This window comes from Pseudophryne corroboree, chromosome 5, assembly GCF_028390025.1.
Source record: "Pseudophryne corroboree isolate aPseCor3 chromosome 5, aPseCor3.hap2, whole genome shotgun sequence".
Taxonomy (NCBI): domain Eukaryota; kingdom Metazoa; phylum Chordata; class Amphibia; order Anura; family Myobatrachidae; genus Pseudophryne; species Pseudophryne corroboree.
Genome location: NC_086448.1, coordinates 103,076,356 through 103,096,464, shown reverse-complemented (window position 1 = coordinate 103,096,464; position 20,109 = coordinate 103,076,356). Strand labels below are relative to the sequence as shown.

Below are 20,109 nucleotides of genomic sequence, written 5' to 3'. Positions count from 1 at the left end.
CAAATCATGCAGGCTGATACTGATGATGATGATGTATCAGACCCAGAGGAGGGTGAGGTGGACTCGGGAGGGGAGGATGCAGCTTTGTCACAGGGTATACAGTCCCTTATAGAAGCTATTAGAGATGTCCTGCACATCCCTGATAAGGTGTCAGAGGATGAGGAGGAATCTTATTTTAATGTGAAAAAGAATTCCTCAGCTACTTTCCCTGCATCTAAGAAATAAAATTCCCTATTTGAAGCAACTTGGGTAAATCCTGACAAGAAGTTTCAGGTCCCAAAAGGGTTACTCACATCCTTCCCGTTTCCTCAGGATGATAGGAAAAAATGGGTAAACCCACCGATAGTTGATGCATCGGTTTCTAGGCTGTCACATAAGATAGATTTACCTGTTCCTGGGGCAGCTTCCTTGAAGGATGCTGCAGACCGCAAGATTGAGACCACTCTCAAATATCTGTACACAGCTGCAGGGGGGGGGGGGCAGAGACCCACTATAGCTTGGGCATGGATCTCTAGGGCCATTTCAAACTGGTCAGGTAATCTAGTTGACGGGTTAGATTCCTTATCCAGGGGGGAGATAATTTGACTCCTACAGCATATACAGGATTCTGCTAACGTTATGGTGGAGGACATAAAGGAAATTGGTTTACTCAATGCACGCACCACTGCCATGGCAGTGTCAGCGCGCAGGGGCTTGTGGCTACGCCAGTGGACTGCAGACGCGGATTCCAGGAAATGCGTGGAAAGCCTACCTTTCACAGGTGAAACCCTTTTTGGAGATGAACTGGATACGTGGATATCCACGGCTACGGCGGGTAAGTCTACATACCTTCCTTCCGCAGCTCCCCCGGCTATAAAATCCTACACTGCTCCAACTCTGCAGTCCTTTCGGACAGCGAAGTTTAAAAACAAACCCAAGGGTTCTTCTACGGCCTTCAAAGGCAATAGAGGTAAACCCAGAAAACCAGCAACTGCAGGTTCACAGGAACAGAACCACGCTTCTGCTTCCTCTAAGCCTTCAGCATGACGGTAGACCGCACTGCCTGGAAGACAGGCAGTTGGGAGCCCGTTTAAGATTCTTCAGTCATATATGGGAAACGTCATGCCAGGATCCCTGGGTCAAAGAACTTATAGCCCAGGGCTACAGACTGGAGTTTCAGGAACTCCTACCTCACAGATTCTTCACATCAGGCTTACCAGCTTCTCAAGAAACAAATATGACTTTACAGGAAGCAATTCAAAAACTGGTACAGACTCAGGTCAATGTTCCAGTTCCGGTTCAGCTCCAAAACCAGGGTTATTGGGGGTCATTCCGAGTTGTTCGCTCGTCATTTTTTTTCTCGCAACGGAGCGATTAGTCGCTAATGCGCATGCACAATGTCCGCAGTGCGACTGCGCCAAGTAAATTTGCTATGCAGTTAGGAATTTTACTCACGGCATTACGAGGTTTTTTCTTCGTTCTGGTGATCGTAATGTGATTGACAGGAAGTGGGTGTTTCTGGGCGGAAACTGGCCGTTTTATGGGAGTGTGTGAAAAAACGCTACCGTTTCTGGGAAAAACGCGGGAGTGGCTGGAGAAACAGAGGAGTGTCTGAGCGAACGCTGGGTGTGTTTGTGACGTCAAACCAGGAACGACAAGCACTGAACTGATCGCACTGGAAGAGTAAGTCTCGAGCTACTCAGAAACTGCACAGAGAAGTCTTTTCGCAATATTGCGAATCTTTCATTCGCAATTTTGATAAGCTAAGATTCACTCCCAGTAGGCGGCGGCTTAGCGTGTGCAAAGCTGCTAAAAGCAGCTTGCGAGCGAACAACTCGGAATGAGGGCCATTATTCCAACCTGTTTGTAGTACCGAAACTGGACGGTTCGGTAAGGCCCATTTTAAAACTCAAGTCGTTCAACCCGTACTTACGGTTGTTCAAGTTCAAGATGGAGTCTCCGAGAGCAGTGATCTCTGGTCTGGAGTAGGGGGATTTCTTGGTGTCTCTGGATATCAATGATGCGTACCTTCATATTCCGATTTGGCCGCCTCATCAGGCTTATTTTAGGTCTGCCTTAAAGGACCGTCACTACCAGTTCCAGACCCTGCCATTTGGCCTCTCTACGGCACCAAGGGTGTTCACCAAAGAAATGGCAGAATTAATGTTTCTCCTCTGCAAACAGGGAGTGAACATAATTCCGTACCTGGACGATCTGCTGATAAAAGCACCATTCAGGGAGAGGTTGTTAGACAACATTGCCCTCTTAACCCGACTACTCCAGGATCACGGGTGGATTCTGAACCTGCCAAAATCTCATCTGGAACCAACACGGAGGCTTCTTTTCCTTGGGATGATACTGAATACGGAGGCACAGAAGGTATTCCTTCCATTGGAAAAGGCATTGGTGATCCAGTCGATGGTGTGGGATGTTCTGAAACCAACCCGGATATCGGTGCATCTATGCATTCACCTTCTAGGGAAGATGGTAGCCGCCTACGAGGCACTACAGTCCGGAAGGTTCCATGCAAGGCCCTTCCAACTGGATCTGTTGGACAAGTGGTCCGGATCGCATCTACACATGCACCAGAGGGTCCGTCTGTCCCTAAAAGCCAGGATTTCTCTTCTGTGGTGGCTTCAGACTTCTCACCTGACAGAGGGATTCAAAATTGGATTCTGCTAACCACAGACGCAAGCCTCAGAGGTTGGGGAGCAGTCACCCAAGGGGAACAGTTCCAAGGAAAATGGTCAAGTCAGGAAGTCATTCTTCCGATCAACATTCTGGAACTAGGGGCCATATACAACGCCCTTCTACAGGCATCGCGTCTTCTTCAAGATCAAGCCATTCAAGTTCAGTCAGACAATGTCACGGCAGTAACTTACATAAACCGACAAGGCGGAACGAAGAGCAGAACAGCAATATCAGAGGTAACAAGGATTCTTCTTTGGGCAGAAAGACACGCTGTGGCGTTGTCCGCGATCTACATTCCGGGAGTAGACAACTGGGAAGCAGAATTCCTCAGCAGGCACGACCTCCACCCAGGAGAGTGGGGCCTTCACCCGGAGTGGTGTGTGACATGTCGGTGGGGAATTCCACAAATCGATATGATGGTCTCTCATCTCAACAAGAAGCTCAAGCGGTATTGTTCCAGGTCGAGGGACCCACAAGCGGTGGCGGTCAATGCTCTGGTGACTCCATGGGTCTACCAGATGGTGTATGTGTTTCTACCACTCCCAGTGATCCCAAAGATTCTCAAAAGAATAAAAGGGAAAAGGTTCAAGCATTTCTCATTGCTCCGGACTGGCCAAGAAGGGCCTGGTATGTGGATCTATTGGAGATGCTCCTAGAGGACCGGTGGCCTCTACTTCTTCGCGAGGACCTTCTCAAACAGGGGGCGCTCGTCTATCAAGACTTATCACGGCTACTTTTGACGGCATGGAGGTTGACCGTCAGTTTGGTCAATCAGTTCTGCAGGAACCTCAGCACTCTCCCACCCGGTTTGGGAGCTTTGGTACATCCCCATGGTACTAATATGGACACCAGTATCCTCTAGGACGTAAGAGAAAATAGGATTTTAATTACCTACCAGTAAATCCTTTTCTTGTAGTCAGTAGAGGATACTGGGCACCCGCCCAGTGCTTCGTTTCTTCCTGCACTGTTACTTGGGTAAGTATTGTTGGTTCAGCGGTTGCTGTTCATAGTTTAAAGTTTGGTTAGCTTGGCTTTCCTCTAGTTTGTGTGTGCTGGTTCGGAATCTCAGCACTATCCTTTTATTTCCTTCTCTTAAAGTATGTCTGTGTCCTCGGGCACAGTTTCCTAGACTGAGTCTGGTAGGAGGGGCATAGAGGGAGGAGCCAGCCCACACTATCAAATTCTTAAAGTGCCCATGGCTCCTAGTGGACCCATCTATACCCCGTGGTACTAATATGGACCCCAGTATCCTCTATGGAATACGAGAAAAAGATTTACCGGTAGGTAATTAAAATCCTATTATTTGTAATTGTGTTTTGTTTTGTTTTTTGTTTAAAGGTTATTTTTTGTAACGGACAACCAAGTGGGCAGATTATGATTTATCTTTATACTGTGTTTATACATTTAATTATTTCTTCATTCCCTTTTATTTACTTTTTTGTTACAGATAAAGTATATATATCATAGGTAATTCCCATGTAACAGTTTAAAAAATGAGCTAAAGTTTCCCAAGCCTGCCTAGTGTTGCTAAATCAGTCCCCTTAAATCCGTCATTTGAGTTATAATGTTTTTCTTGGTATATTCATTTAATTTCCCTGACTCTTGTGTAATATGTTGGCACTATGTAAGGACAATAATTATAAAACTGGTGCTACAGTGTGGGTAGCAAGTCATACACTGCTAGAAGTTAGTTCCACCCATTAAACATTAATATAAAGTCTTAGTGGAAAGGACCTTCCTCTATACCATACACATACAGTAGGAGCAAGTGGAGTCATGCTGGACTGAGGCCACCAAAAACGTAACATTTATTTCTAAGTAGAGTTGTCCTGTAAATGTTTGTAGATAATATAACATATTGTAATTTTTTGGTAACTGTACTCTGCTCTTTGTTCCAGGTGTAACCTTCCCCCTATTTTGGGAAATGTCAGTGCTGACGTTGGAAAGAAGACAGACCTTGTCACAGTAAATCCAAGCATCATTGCTTTGAAGTAAGTGTAGGCACCTTCCATGGTTCATATTGCAATCAATGATGTATGTTGCCATGCCAAAGAATTGAGTTTAAACAACCCTTATAAATATTGTTTCCTCAACAGCAGTTATCTACTGTAGTTTATAGTACAACATTCTGCTCCATGTTATGTAGCCTCACCTTCAGGTGGTTGAAGTAAATTATGATAATTAGCATAATCAGTATTAATATATATACTATTAAATTCGAAAGGGGAAGTGTTTACTGCCTTTCGAGGGCAGGATTAGAGCAATTGGTGCAGAGTCAGTGGTGTAATGACAGGTACAGTATAGATGCCAATATGGCTACTGCTGGTCGCAGCTGTAAGGGGCCCGAGTGACCAAACTACTAAAACAGCCTCTCCATAGCGTTTTATAGAACAACAGCTGGTGATGACTTCTCACAGCCTTCAAACAAAGCCTGGCAGCTGCTGCCCCTTCACCCTGCTTTCATATCAAGTCAGTGTTTTGTCATCTCCTGGTCTGTCAGGAAACTACAGGAGGGCTAGTGCCTGTCCCCTGTGCTGCTGTTTCTCGCAACTTTCTCGCAACTTTGAAAATACAGGATTAGGCAAATATCATGCCACTAAAGCTGCTCCTGCTTTGCCGCCTATCAAAACAAAGAAGGAATACACATGGAATACAGTTTATTTCCAATTAGTTTTAATTATGATATGGTCATTTATTTGCGTATAGCAGCCTTCAGTTCATTAATAGTTCTTTTTTGATGTTTGTAGCCCTCATCTTTCAGATGGCCCCGTTGGCTGTTTAGGGACCTTTCATGAAGCTGATGAGGATTTATATAATGTGTTAGTATTAGTAATGTTAGGGACCCATCTAATGAAGTTCCCCTGGTCATGGTGAATGGGTCCAAATATTTTACCCAAATGTGTGCTAAGAACTTAACTTATACTCCTTGTAAATTGTAAGAGTTTATCAAAATGATTTTGACTATCAGTGTTATTAGTGCTTAGAGTGTGCATCAGCATTTTTCATTTTCCTGTATGGTACTAGACGCCTCAGCATGGTAGCGCCTTTCATTATGTTTAAAAATAGGATGTGTAGCCCAGTCCCCCCTTCCCCTTCCCCTTTTTCCTCTATATTTGTGTATATATTGTAGACTTGAAGTCGAGGTTCCTTCATTCTGGTATTGGCACCACTCCCAGCCTCCCACAAACGCCTTCTTCCTGTCAATCTCCTTGCGATCGGCTGTGCGAATGGATTCTTCGTAAAACCCATCACACAGCAACGATACGCTCTGTATCCGTTTGACGCGCCTGCGCATTGTGGTGCATGCGCAGTTCTGACCTGATCGTAGTGCTGCAAAAAACGCTAGCAAGCGATCAGGTCTGAATTACCACCACGATGTAAACATAAGATACTATTTCATGTTGTTCCTTAAATTACACAGTTGTGCCTAACAATAAACACGATATTGCTAAAAAATGATAAGTGACGACTTCCCTAAACATAGTTCTGTCATTAACAATGGATGCCTATAATAACACTGGTCTACAAAAATCAGCTTTTTTTTCCCATCACACACATAAATGCACTTTTCTGAATGCATTTTTGGCAGTGATTCTGAATTAATAAAATTAATTTAATTACCACAAGTTGTTATCATAATTGATGTACTTATATCACATTTTTTATTATTACAAGATCTTACAAGCATTGAGTGTGCTTTTCTTTTATGAATTATGGGGCAGTTTCAGAGATGGACATAGCTGCGCGTCTGTATGTAGCAGCCATGTCCATTTGGGCTGCACATTCGCATTGGCCGCAGTGCACGTGCACAACCCTTCTCCTTACGGGTGCATCCAGGAAGGATGCGGCCTAAAATGATAGAGAGTGGCGGGCGTTCACTGGGAGGCGACGTGGCATTGAGTGGCGTAGCAGGCCAAATGGGGGAATGCCGTGACCATTTTTGGGGCCGCTCTGACTAAAAAAATGGTGCCTGACTGCGCTGTCAGGGGTTTACCTTGGTAATCTAATTGCGGACATATTGGGAGGCGGCGCGTCACACATGCTGGGATGCCTTGCCCTGTGCTAGGCGGCCGCCAGCATGTGAGGAGATGGACGCAGATCTGGCTGCGTGTGCAGCGATCTGCTTATATCTCTAAATCAGGCCCCATGTCTGGACTATCGTGACAACATCCAACAATGGTCAGCCATCATACTTTCATTCCAAAATCCTCAATATCGAGTTTCCATAGTGTGAATGCCTTGGTGGTACCGTTCCCCTTGCTCGTCACTCACTACGCCAAGAAAGAAATCCAGGTGGGAATGCAGGAAATGCATTATTTAATGAAATGCAACATCCCATTTCTTTATAAGTATCAAGGAGGTTCTCTGCGCTTTCCTTATATGCATGAGACTTGCCAGAAAGTTTTCACATATTCAGTTGAAAGACAGCCAAGCTGAGGGCCCTTTGGAATTCCATATCCAAACCTCCCTAATTTGTGGCCAATCAAAAATTCCCTCCTTCACTTTTTTTGCTTCACTAACCTTAGGAAATTTCTTAGAGAGGTATTGTTATTATTATTGTTACACTAGTTACCAACAAGTCAAAATGATGGAAAAACATAAAGTAGTGTCTGAGCGCATCCGAACGGAGCAACAATTGACTCACTCCGTCCGAAGCCATCTAGTGGCCGCCGGTGTGCAAAACACTTTAATTTCCTCCATAGAGGTGTGGAGCAGTGATAGCCTTTTATTATATAGGATAACAGTACTTGTCTGGGTGATTCTTGCATTCTCAAGGCATGCTGCTTGATCTCAGCAAATTATTCTAAACAAAAAAATACCAGCAGCGCACTGCACACGACACTAGCCAGAGGCAAACTGGAGCACGCTGATCTCAGAGACGGGAGGTGGCCAATGCGCTTACTGAAATAAAGAATAAGATTTAGATTACTATACAAGTTAAGGTAATTTCTTTCAAATGTACTTACTAATATATATATATATATATATATATAATATTTATATAATAATCTGAACAACACGTGATGAAAAAGTATAAATTATATATATATCTATAGGAATTGGATATGCAGGCACTCACCAGTAAATTCCAACAGGTATTTATTGACATAGAGACGGAGTAATATATATATATATATATATGCCCAGGGCCCCGGATTAAGCCTTGGGAAGGGGGGGCGGCACTTAAGACTGGGGGGCCTGGGGAAAAGGAGGGGTGTATATTAGATTGTACATACCTCCCAACATGGCCTATTCAAGGAGGGACAAAATGCTCTCTACCTGGAATTCCCTCTTAGTATTTGATTAGCGTCACCTGTGTTAAACTATTTAATTGATAAATATGGTATTTCAACACAGGTGATTGCAATCATAAATTAATAGGTGAGTCCAGGTAGAAATCATTTTGTCACTCCTGGAATGGGTCATGTTGGGAGGTATGGATTGTGCATATTAAATTTAAACCAATGGTGTACTGTATATTAGATTTAAACTAATAGTTCAATAATGCCTGGGTACTATTTATCAATCCATCTAATTGAGAGAACTATTTTATAAAGTTTTCTTGCAGTGGAACAAAGACAACTTAAACAATCTTAAAATACACATAGAAAAATAAAATCTATAATTTATCATGTCACATGCAAGAATAGCAGTACTACTTACACAGTGGGACAGGACTCAGAAGGACTCACTGTGTGTCTTTCTCTCTAGACCCAAATTCTCTCATTAGATAACAGATTACACAGGACCCAGATACCCAAGCAGGGAGTAGGAGAAGCTGGAATCCCTGGGTTACTTACAGCTCCATCGGTAGCTCATAAAACCTGGTACTTCTGTTTCTCTTCCTGCACTGCATACTGTCCTGCTCACAATCTGGCTGCCTGGTTCTGTTGCTGCACAAGAGGAAGAACTAGTGATGTGAGTGTGCTCTGGCCGGGGGGGGGGGGCCCTGACATGGGTGGGGGGGGGGGGACCAGGGAACAGTATCCCCTACATCCCCCCTAAATCTGGTTATGTATATGCCTTCATCATAAAAGCTATGTGGAGATTTATCAAAACTTGGAGAGTGATAAAGTGGAGATAGATAACGTGTTTAAAAAATGAAAGTAGCTGGTTGGGTGGTACTTTATCTCTCTTTACTTTATCTCTCTGCAAGCTTTGATATATCTCCCCCTATATGTGCTAGAGAAAATCTGATTACAGTTTTGGAGTCAGCCAATATATTGTATCTGGACAATACAAAATGACCTCTGATGATTTTTCCGTGTTGACCAGTGTAATGTCACTGTTGTATTACGTAACCTATCCGGGCATTTTGTTTCTGCAGATACGGAAAACTAAACGAGATGAAGACAGCATTTCTGAAAAACCTTACAAGCTACGGTTACTCGTTCCTATTATTGCCTGCATTTTCATATAGCAGCAACACAGCCATCTCTTTTGAGGTACATCACGTACTGAAAAAGTACCAAGCGAAACAGAGAGCTATTTTTTTCCATCCTAATTATCTTAAAAGCCTTGCTCAGTTTTGGAGAGGGAGGGGTGTAAGGGCTTATCGCCTCTCCACTGGATTCATGATCACCAGCGCAGCCATAGAACTCTGCGAGGACGTCAAGCTATATGGATTCTGGCCTTTCTCCAAAAACCTAAACGGGAAACCAATTAGCCATCACTACTATGACAACCAGCTGCCAAAGCCTGGCTTTCATGCTATGCCCAAAGAATTTTATCAAGTCCTTCAGCTCCATTACAAAGGAGTACTTAAACTTCAAATTGGCAAGTGTGAGAAGAGATGAAAATTTAAAGTCCTTTTTTTTGTATTTGGAGACTAAATACTAAAACAGTAGAACACTGTTTTAGTTTACCTCTTCCTGAGGTAAGTTCGGAAATAAACGAGAAGCCTTCATGAGGTGATCTATATATGAGGTGATATATATAGAGGTGTTTTGCCCTCACTTGCTGCTATAAATTTCTGGAACACTTGAGTCATGTGACACAAGTAGGCGGGACTTGTTTATTGCATACCCGTATATATGTAAAACAAACAGGATTTGGAAAAAAAGGAAACAATCTTCGTTGCTGCTGAAATTTACTTTGTGTTCTCCTTATAAAAAATATTTTAAGATTTTTAATTTTCTTTCACTGCTAATATTACAAAAAAGGGTAGCTGTACTAACTACCGTGCAATACAAACCCAAAAGCAAAGACTAAAATTGCAATATAATTTCTGCACAATCTCTTTTTTGGGAAGCTGGAAAGAGAAAACACGGAGATGGATGTGTTTATAGAGAAATACGGGCACTTATGAGGACACAAAGATATTATTATCAGCTTTTGTTATGGCTGAGATCTAATTATACTTTTCCATCGGTGGCTGTCATTTGCTTTTTTATTTTGAGAGATTTTAGGGAGATGCAGATATATTTATTTATCGACGTGCCAAACAAACTCAGGAACGTGGATGACGATTTCACGATTTGAAATTGTTTACATTTTTTTATGTTTTTAAAGAAAAAAACATTATTTTTGTTAGCGAATGGATGTGTTGATTGGTGAGATCCAAATGAACAATGGAACTCATCAAAGACAATTAAGAAAACTATGTTTATTTCCGGTAAACACCTTATAGTGATATAAAGTGTTATTGTATATAGAAGTGTCTTGCATTGACTATGAGTAACATTCCACCACTCAAAAAATTGTCCTCTTTAGAAGGTTTAATACAGAACTCCCGAGTTTCTGGTGTATGTGACCAAACAGATGGGTACTGATGAGAAAATCCCATTGGGGGTCATTTCAGTAAAACATGACTATGCTCCGTAACTTTAGATGTTACTCTGCCTACTTCATAGCTTCCAGCATTTTAATAAGAGGCTCAATCTGCCCAACCTCACAGAGATCTGATGGAGCGCACTTTCATTTTGCTAAGACTGTGTCCTCGTCTAGGAAGTGGGCACCGATGTTGGGTTGTGGGCGTGGCCAGGCATGGGTGTGTGGCCGCGCCTGCTTTGCAAAAATAAGATTTTAAACCTACCGGTAAATCTTTTTCTCCTAGTCCATAGAGGATGCTGGGGACTCCGTAAGGACCATGGGGTATAGACAGGCTCCGCAGGAGACATGGGCACTATAAAGAACTTTAGATGGGTGTGCACTGGCTCCTCCCTCTATGCCCCTCCTCCAGACCTCAGTTAGAGAAACTGTGCCCAGAGGAGATGGACAGTACGAGGAAAGGATTTTGTTAATCTAAGGGCAAGATTCATACCAGCCCACACCATCCACACCGTATAACCTGGAATATACGCAACCATTTAACAGTATGAACAAAACAGTATCAGCCAACGACTAATCTTAACTGTAACATAACCCTTATGTAAGCAACAACTATATACAAGTCATGCAGAAATATGTCCGCACTGGGACGGGCGCCCAGCATCCTCTACGGACTAGGAGAAAAAGATTTACCGGTAGGTTTAAAATCTTATTTTCTCTTACGTCCCAGAGGATGCTGGGGACTCCGTAAGGACCATGGGGATTATACCAAAGCTCCAGACCGGGCGGGAGAGTGCAGATGACTCTGCAGCACCGATTGAGCAAACATGAGGTCCTCCTCAGCCAAGGTATCAAACTTGTAGAATTTAGCAAAAGTGTTTGTACCCGACCAAGTTGCCGCTCGGCAAAGCTGTAATGCCGAGACGCCCCGGGCAGCCGCCCAGGAAGAGCCCACCTTCCTAAAGGAATGGGCCTTTACCGAATTTGGTAACGGCAATCCAGCCGTAGAATAAGCCTGCTGAATCATGTTACAGATCCAGCGAGCAATAGTCTGCTTAGAAGCAGGAGCGCCAACCTTGTTGGCTGCATACAGGACAAACAGTGCCTCTGTTTTTCTAATCCGAGCCGTCCTGGCTACGTAAATTTTTAAGGCCCTGACTACATCAAGGGACTTGGAATCCTCCAAGTCTCCCGTAGCCACAGGCACCACAATAGGTTGGTTCATATGAAATGATGACACCACCTTAGGCAAAAATTGAGGACGGGTCCTCAACTCAGCTCTATCCACATGGAAAATGAGATAGGGGCTCTTATGAGACAAGGCCGCCAATTCGGACACCCGCCTTGCAGATGCCAAGGCCAACAACATGACCACCTTCCAAGTGAGAAATTTTAATTCAACTGTTTGAAGAGGCTCAAACCAGTGAGACTTTAGGAACTGTAACACCACGTTAAGGTCCCATGGTGCCACTGGGGGCACAAAAGGAGGCTGGATGTGCAGCAATCCCTTTACAAAAGTCTGGACTTCTGGGAGAGAAGCCAATTCCTTCTGGAAGAATATAGATAGGGCCGAAATCTGTACCTTAATGGAGCCTAACTTTAGGCCCATATCCACTCTTGTCTGTAGAAAGTGGAGAAAACGGCCCAAGTGGAAATCTTCCGTAGGAGCATTCTTGGCTTCACACCAAGATACATATTTCCTCCAAATACGGTGATAATGTTTCGCTGTCACCTCCTTCCAAGCCTTTATCAAAGTAGGGATGACTAAGTCTTGGAACACGCAGGGCCCCTGCTGCAACAGGTCCTCTTCTGTGAGCAGCTCCTGAAGATCTGAATACCAGGCCCTTCGAGGCCAATCTGGAACAATGAGTATTGTCTGTACTCTTTTTCGTCTTATGATTCTCAATATTTTTGAGATGAGAGGAAGAGGAGGGAACACATAGACCAACTGAAACACCCATGGTGTCACCATGGCGTCCACCGCTACTGCCTGGGTCCCTTGACCTGGCACAATACCTCCGAAGCTTCTTGTTGAGGCGTGACGCCATCATGTCTATTTGAGGAAGTCCCCAAAGACATGTTATCTCTGCAAAAACTTCTTGATGAAGTCCCCACTCTCCTGGATGGAGATTGTGTCTGCTGAGGAAGTCTGCTTCCCAGTTGTCCACTCCCGGAATGAATACCGCTGACAGAGCGCTTACGTGATTTTCTGCCCAGTGCAGAATCCTGGTGGCTTCCGCCATTGCCACTCTGCTCCTCGTCCCGCCTTGGCAGTTTACATGAGCCACGGCTGTGACGTTGTCTGATTTGAATCAGAACCGGTAGGTCGCAAAGAAGATTCTCCGCTTCTCGAAGGCTGTTGTACATGGCCCTTAATTCCAGTATGTTGATGTGCAGACAAGCCTCTTGGCTTGACCATAGTCCCTGAAAATTCCTTCCCTGTGTGACTGCTCCCCATCTTTGGAGGCTCGCGTCCGCGGTCTCCAGAACCCAGTCTTGAATGCCGAACCTGTGACCGTCTAGACGGTGAGTACTCTGCAGCCACCACAGGAGAGACACCCTGGCCCTGGGGGACAAGGTTATTTTCTGATGTATTTGAAGATGGGACCCGGACCACTTGTCCAGAAGGTCCCACTGAAAAGTCCTTGCATGAAACCTGCCGGAGGGGATGGCCTCGTAGGTCGCCACCATTTTCTCCAGTACTCGAGTGCATTGATGTACTGACACTCTCTTCGGTTTTAACAGGTCTCTGACCATGTTCTGGAGTTCCTGGGCTTTTTCCATCGGGAGAAAAACCCTCTTTTGTTCTGTGTCCAGAATCATTCATAAGAACGACAGCCGAATCGTAGGAGCCAACTGTGACTTTGGTAGATTTAGAATCCAGCCATGCTGTTGTAGTACTCTCAGGGAGAGCGACACGCTTTTCTGCAACTGTTCCTTTGATCTCGCATTTATCAGGAGATCGTCCAAGTACGGGATAATTGTGACTACTTGCCTGCGCAGGAGCACCATCATTTCCGCCATCACCTTGGTGAAAACCCTCGGGGCCGTTGAAAGCCCAAACGGCAACGTCTGAAACTGGTAATGACAGTCCTGTACAGCAAATCTCAGGTATGCCTGATGAGGAGGATATATGGGGACGTGAAGGTATGCATCCTTTATGTCTAGTGACACCATAAAATCCCTCCCTTCCAGGCTGGAGATAACCGCCCTAAGCGATTCCATCTTGAACTTGAACCTTTTTAAGTACAGGTTTTAAATTTAGAATGGGTCTGACCGAGCCATCCGGTTTCGGGACCACAAACAGGGTTGAATAGTACCCCTTTCCCTGTTGAATTAGGGGAACCCTGATAATCACTTGCTGTTGACACAGCTTTTGAATTGCAGTAAACACTATCTCCCTCTCTGGGGGAGAAGCTGGTAAAGCCGATTTGAAGAATCGGCGAGGAGGTACGTCTTCGAATTCCAGCTTGTAGCCTTGGGATACAATTTCCATCGCCCAAGGATCCACGGCCGACTGAACCCAGACGTGGCTGAAAAGTCGAAGACGTGCCCCCACCGGCGCGGACTCCCTCGGTGGAGCCCCAGCGTCATGCGGTGGATTTAGTAGAAGCCGGGGAGGACTTCTGCTCCTGGGAACTAGCCGTAGCAGCCATTCTTTTCCCTCTACCCTTACCTCTGGCGAGGAAGGAAGATCCCCGACCTCTTCTGGACTTATGCGACCGAAAGGACTGCATTTGATACTGTGGTGCTTTCTTTTGCTGTGGGGGAACATAAGGCAAAAAGGTAGATTTACCCGCGGTAGCTGTGGAAACCAGGTCCGTGAGACCTTCCCCGAATAACACCTCACCCTTGTAAGGCAAAACTTCCATATGCCTTTTTGAGTCGGCATCACCCGTCCATTGGCGGGTCCACAGTGCTCTCCTAGCAGAAATCGCCATGGCGTTGGCTCTCGAACCTAGCAGCCCAACGTCTCTCTGAGCGTCTCTCATATATAAGACTGCGTCTTTAATTTGACCTAAGGTCAATATAAAATGGTATCCCTATCTAGGGTATCAATATCAGCTGACAAGGTATCTGTCCAAGCTGCTACTGCGCTACAGACCCAAGCCGATGCTATTGCCGGTCTGAGTAAAGCCCCCGTATGTGTATATATTCATTTTAAAGTCGTTTCCTGTCTGCGATCAGCAGGATCCTTGAGGGCTGCCGTGTCTGGAGACGGTAGCGTCACCTTCTTGAATAAGCGCGTTAAAGCTTTGTCCACCCTGGGCTAGGATTCCCACCGTACCCTATCCTGTGCAGGGAAAGGATACGCCATAAGAATTCTTTTGGGAATCTGCAGTTTTTTGTCTGGAGATTCCCAAGCCTTTTCAAATAATGCATTGAGCTCATGAGAAGGGGGAAAGTTTACCTCAGGTTTCTTTTCCTTAAACATGTGTACCCTCGTGTCAGGAACAGAGGGGTCATCTGTGATATGCAAAAAAATCTTTTATTGCAATAATCATATAATGAATGCTTTTGCCCACCCTTGGGTGTAACCTCGTATCATCGTAGTCGACACTGGAGTCAGAATCCGTGTCGGTATCAGTGTCTGCTATTTGGGATAGGGGACGTTTTTGAGACCCTGAAGGGCCCTGTGACACCGCCAAAGCCATTGATTGACTCCCTGTATTATCCCTGGACTCTGCTTTGTCTAATCTCTTATGTAACAAAGTCACATTTGCATTTAAAACATTCCACATGTCCAACCAATCAGGTGTCGGCGTTGCCGACGGAGACACCACAATCATCTACTCCACCTCCTCCTTAGATGAGCCTTCCGCTTCAGACATGCCGACACACGCGTACCGACACCCTCACACACACTGGGATATATTTAAATGGAGACAGTTCCCCAATAAGGCCCTTTGGAGAGACAGAGAGAGAGTATGCCAGCACACACCCAGCGCCAGCTGACACTGGAAATCAATTCCCAGATAAACAGCGCTTTTATATATATATATATATCTCAATATACACTCACTGCACCAATTATAAGTGCCCCCCCCTCTTTTGCCCTCTGTCACCGTGTTCAGCAGAGGAGAGACCGGGGAGCCAGCTTCTCTGCAGTTTGCTGTGGAGAAAATGGCGCTGGTTAGTGCTGTGGGATCAAGCTCCGCTCCCTCAGCGGCGGGCTTTGGTCCCACTCAAATTATCAATACTGGCGGGGGATTGTATAATCTACTGCCTCCGCAGCCTATATAACTTATTAGCCAGTCCTAGAGGTTTATAATTGCTGCCCAGGGCGCACCCCCTGCGCCCTGCACCCGTCCGTGCCTGTAATGTGTATTGTGTGTGGGAGCAATGGCGCGCAGCGTTACCGCTGCACGTTACCTCAGAGAAGATCTGAAGTCTTCTGCCGCCTTTGAAGTCTTCTTTCTTCTAATACTCACCCGGCTTCTATCTTCCGGCTCTGTGAGGACGGCGGCGCGGCTCCGAGACGAACGGCGTGGGGAGACCTGCGTTCCGACCGTCTGGAGCTAATGGTGTCCAGTAGCCTAAGAAGCAGAGCCTATCATTTAAGTAGGTCTGCTTCTCTCTCCTCAGTCCCACGATGCAGGGAGCCTGTTGCCAGCAGTGCTCCCTGAAAACAAAAAACCTAACAAAATTATTTTTCAGAGAAACTCAGGAGAGCTCCCCTGTAGTGCACCCAGTCTCCTCTGGGCACAGGATCTAACTGAGGTCTGGAGGAGGGGCATAGAGGGAGGAGCCAGTGCACACCCATCTAAAGTTCTTTATAGTGCCCATGTCTCCTGCGGAGCCCGTCTATACCCCATGGTCCTTACGGAGTCCCCAGCATCCTCTAGGACGTAAGAGAAATGTGCACTGCAAAGACTGCGCAGAGGAGGCCTATTGTTTTGCTGGTTGTGCCCCCTAATGGGTAATTAGTATCCAGACATCAGAGGTCTCCAAAGCAGGGCAGAGGTGTGGTCACACCTAGTGTGCATTTTGTCTTCCGTAAAAATGACACATTTAATGTGTGCATACTGTGCAGTCACCTGTGGTATTGTAAGACCTCCTAACCCCTCACCGATTGGGACAAAAATTTGGTTACAGACAGTGCAGTCCTCCAAAAGGGATGCAGTCAATTTACCTACAATCAAAATCCTGACGATTTAAATACCGACAATCATTGACTGACGGTCAAAATCCCGACATGGTCAAAATACCGACATTTAAAATACCGACAAGGTCATCATACCAACATTAAAAATGTTGACAGGTCAAAAAGTCGACATGAGTTTTCAGGATTTCTTCATTGAAACCGACTTGTTCATACTTTACCATCCCAGTAGACCTGGAGGGGGGATATAATAGTGTGCCGAGCGCAACGAGCCATGCGAGGGGACGCGGTACACTTATACGGTGTCCATGTCCACATATGTTGACATACACACCAAAAACGGTGAAAAACTCTTGTCGACTTTTTGACCTTGTCGACATTTTAAATGTCGGTATTTTGACCTTTTCGGTATTTTAAATATCAGTATTTTGACATTGTTGGTATTTTGACCTTGTCGGGATTTTGACCGTCGGTCAATTGTTGTCGGGATTTTGATTGTAGGTATTTCATACTGATCCTCTTCAAAATCAGGACTGAGGGGGTCATTCCGAGTTGATCACTAGTGAAAAATGTTCACAGCGCAGCGATTAAGTGAAAAAGCGGCACTTCTGCGCATGCGTATGTGGCGCAGTGCGCACGCGCGACGTACTTTCACAACGGGCGATGTATTTTTACACAAGGTCTAGCGAAGCTTTTCAGTCGCAATGGCAGCCGCAGAGTGATCGACAGGAAGGGGGGGTTCCTGGGTGTCAACTGACCGTTTTCAGGGAGTGTTCGAAAAAACGCAGGCGTGCCAGGAAAAACGCAGGCGTGGCTGGGCGAACGCAGGGCGTGTTTGGGACGTCAATTCCGGAACTGAATGGTCTGAATTGATCGCAAGCGCTGAGTAGGTCTGGAGCTACTCTAAAACTGCACAATTTTTTTTTGTAGCCGCTCTGCGATCCTTTTGTTCGCACTTCTGCTAAGCTAAAATACACTCCCAGAGGGCGGCGGCATAGCGTTTGCACGACTGCTAAAAACTGCTAGCGAGCGATCAACTCAGAATGACCCCCTGAGTGTTCAAAGTAGGGAGGTTGGGCATTAGGATGATAGTGTTGGATGTTACACTCTTTCACTGCATGAATGAGGAAGTGAATTCTGTGATTGTATTGGCTGGTTTGAGCATACACTGTTTATAACATTTTGTGGTACATGTATAAAATTAAAAAAAATTTACCTAAAAGGTTCATTATTCAATTACAGTTGCACTGCCCCCTTTACCAATTGTACTTTTATACTGCAAATACTATTCATGATTCACATTTATCCCTTAGGTCCGACAAAGGGAAGGGGGACAAAGGGGACACCCGTATCGGGCCCTGAAGTTTTTTGGGGCCCCGAGGATCAGGGCACAAATAATGGGTCCGCAGAGCCTATAAATAATAAAAATGTATGAAAAGTGTAAGCTCTGGCTGAACTTCTGGTTCTGGTGTGCATGCAATGAGCTGGCTCTCTCTTTAGCTCCATTGCCCGACCTCCGTACCTGTTCATACAGCCACTGGCGACTTACGATGTGTGGCCTGATGTTACCCTAAACTCTCCCAGAGCACCTCCCGGCTTGTATGGCTCCATAGCCGACGGGGACCGATGCTCCTCATTAAAGATAGGCGCCGCAGTACAGCCTGAAGCCGGACTCCTGCATTGTCACAGAAGCTGTGCAGACACATAAACACCCAGCCGAACCTACTTCTCCTTTCTCTCCAGGTACTGTCCCACCACATACTTGCCTACCTGACCCTCTCCATGAGGGAGAAAATGCTCTGTTCCTGGACTTTCCTGGTAATGTATGATTGCCATCACCTGTGGTGAAACACCTTTCTTATCAATTAACTAGCTCACCACAGGTGATGGCAATCATACATTACCAGGAAAGTCCAGGAACAGAGCATTTCTCCCTCATGGAGAGGGTCAGGTAGGCAAGTATGTCCCACCATTGTTATATGATGACGTGGTGCAGGCAGAGAGGAAAACCTACTGGCTGAACAGTCACGTGTGTGTGTGTGTGTGTGTGTGTGTGTGTGTGTGTGTGTGTGTGTGTGTGTGTGTGTGTGTGTGTGTGTGTGAGTGTGTGTGTGTGTGTGTGTGTGTGTGTGTGTGTGTGTGTGTGTGTTTATTTTTAAGCCACCCTCTGATCTAAAGTTGAAGGGTCATGGAGAGTTGAAGGGACCTCAGAGATATCAGTGTACCGGGCCCCAAGATTTCTGTTGCCGGCCCTGTTTAGCACCGGTGACTTAATACCTCAGTCAATTTGATTTAACCATCCGGACTAAAGTATCAATATCCTTAAATCCTGGACTGCAATGATGGAGTTTGGGAAAGTCTGCAGTAGATATATAATGGCCACAGTATTTTGCATTACAGTACACAATGTTAGTTTCATTCTATTATTACTTTGGTTTATCTCCAGCTATTGTTGCACTTCCTCTATAAAAGGTTCCATGGAGAACGTCCCTGGGAAGTACTAATAACCATCACTCTGAAACACTATAAACATTTTGCTGTTTTACAGGACTGTAGGCTTATGCTGAAACAGAAAAATATATGATGAACGGTCTCCAAGCGCTGCTACATAAATCCGTAATTCTTATATCCTGAGAATCCTCAAAGAAACAGAGTATAACACCACATATGAGAAAATCTTCACTCTTTATGCTGTTAACCCGTTGTGTCACTGACACTGACCTCTGTTATAAACAATGTGTTCCCATAAAGGTTTCTTTCAGAGTTTTTCACACCTTTTTCTATTCACGATATTGTGACATATAAAACATCAGCCCATTAAAACCTGGCTTACCTTTATGACAAGCCCTACATGCATCAAACTGTGTCATTTATGTCCTTTCCTTCAAGGGAATCTTCTGTGTTTTCAAGTACAGCCTTCCATACGGTTTTTAAAAATCAACTCCGTATTCTTATTATGTAAAAACACAGTATTTTATTTTCATCAAAAATGTGAAACTTAAAAGGATAAAATTACAAATACAATAACAGGTACTAGAGATGAGCGCCGGAAATTTTTCGGGTTTTGTGTTTTGGTTTTGGGTTCGGTTCCGCGGCCGTGTTTTGGGTTCGACCGCGTTTTGGCAAAACCTAACCGAATTTTTTTTGTCGGATTCGGGTGTGTTTTGGATTCGGGTGTTTTTTTCCAAAAAACCTAAAAAACAGCTTAAATCATAGAATTTGGGGGTCATTTTGATCCCAAAGTATTATTAACCTCAAAAACCATCATTTCCACTCATTTTCAGTCTATTCTGAATACCTCACACCTCACAATATTATTTTTAGTCCTAAAATTTGCACCGAGGTCGCTGGATGACTAAGCTAAGCGACCCTAGTGGCCGACACAAACACCTGGCCCATCTAGGAGTGGCACTGCAGTGTCACGCAGGATGTCCCTTCCAAAAAACCCTCCCCAAACAGCACATGACGCAAAGAAAAAAAGAGGCGCAATGAGGTAGCTGTGTGAGTAAGATAAGCGACCCTAGTGGCCGACACAAACACCGGGCCCATCTAGGAGTGGCACTGCA

At 45.0% G+C, this 20,109-nt stretch overlaps 1 protein-coding gene across 2 annotated transcripts in view; it reads left to right on the top strand.

Moving 5' to 3' along the window:
* ST8SIA6 (ST8 alpha-N-acetyl-neuraminide alpha-2,8-sialyltransferase 6) overlaps positions 1–19,381 on the top strand; it is a 302,017-nt gene extending 282,636 nt beyond the window's left edge. The window contains exons 7-9 of one of the 2 annotated variants that reach the window (XM_063921531.1): positions 4,569–4,661; positions 8,999–9,116; positions 19,092–19,381. In XM_063921531.1, coding sequence (XP_063777601.1) covers positions 4,569–4,661; positions 8,999–9,116; positions 19,092–19,127 — 247 coding nt within the window. In that variant the 3' untranslated portion in view covers positions 19,128–19,381. Of the gene's footprint in view, positions 1–4,568; positions 4,662–8,998; positions 10,328–19,091 lie in introns of those variants that run through there. The other variant, XM_063921530.1, reaches the window with a different exon arrangement.
* The last annotated feature ends 728 nt before the right edge of the window (positions 19,382–20,109 follow it).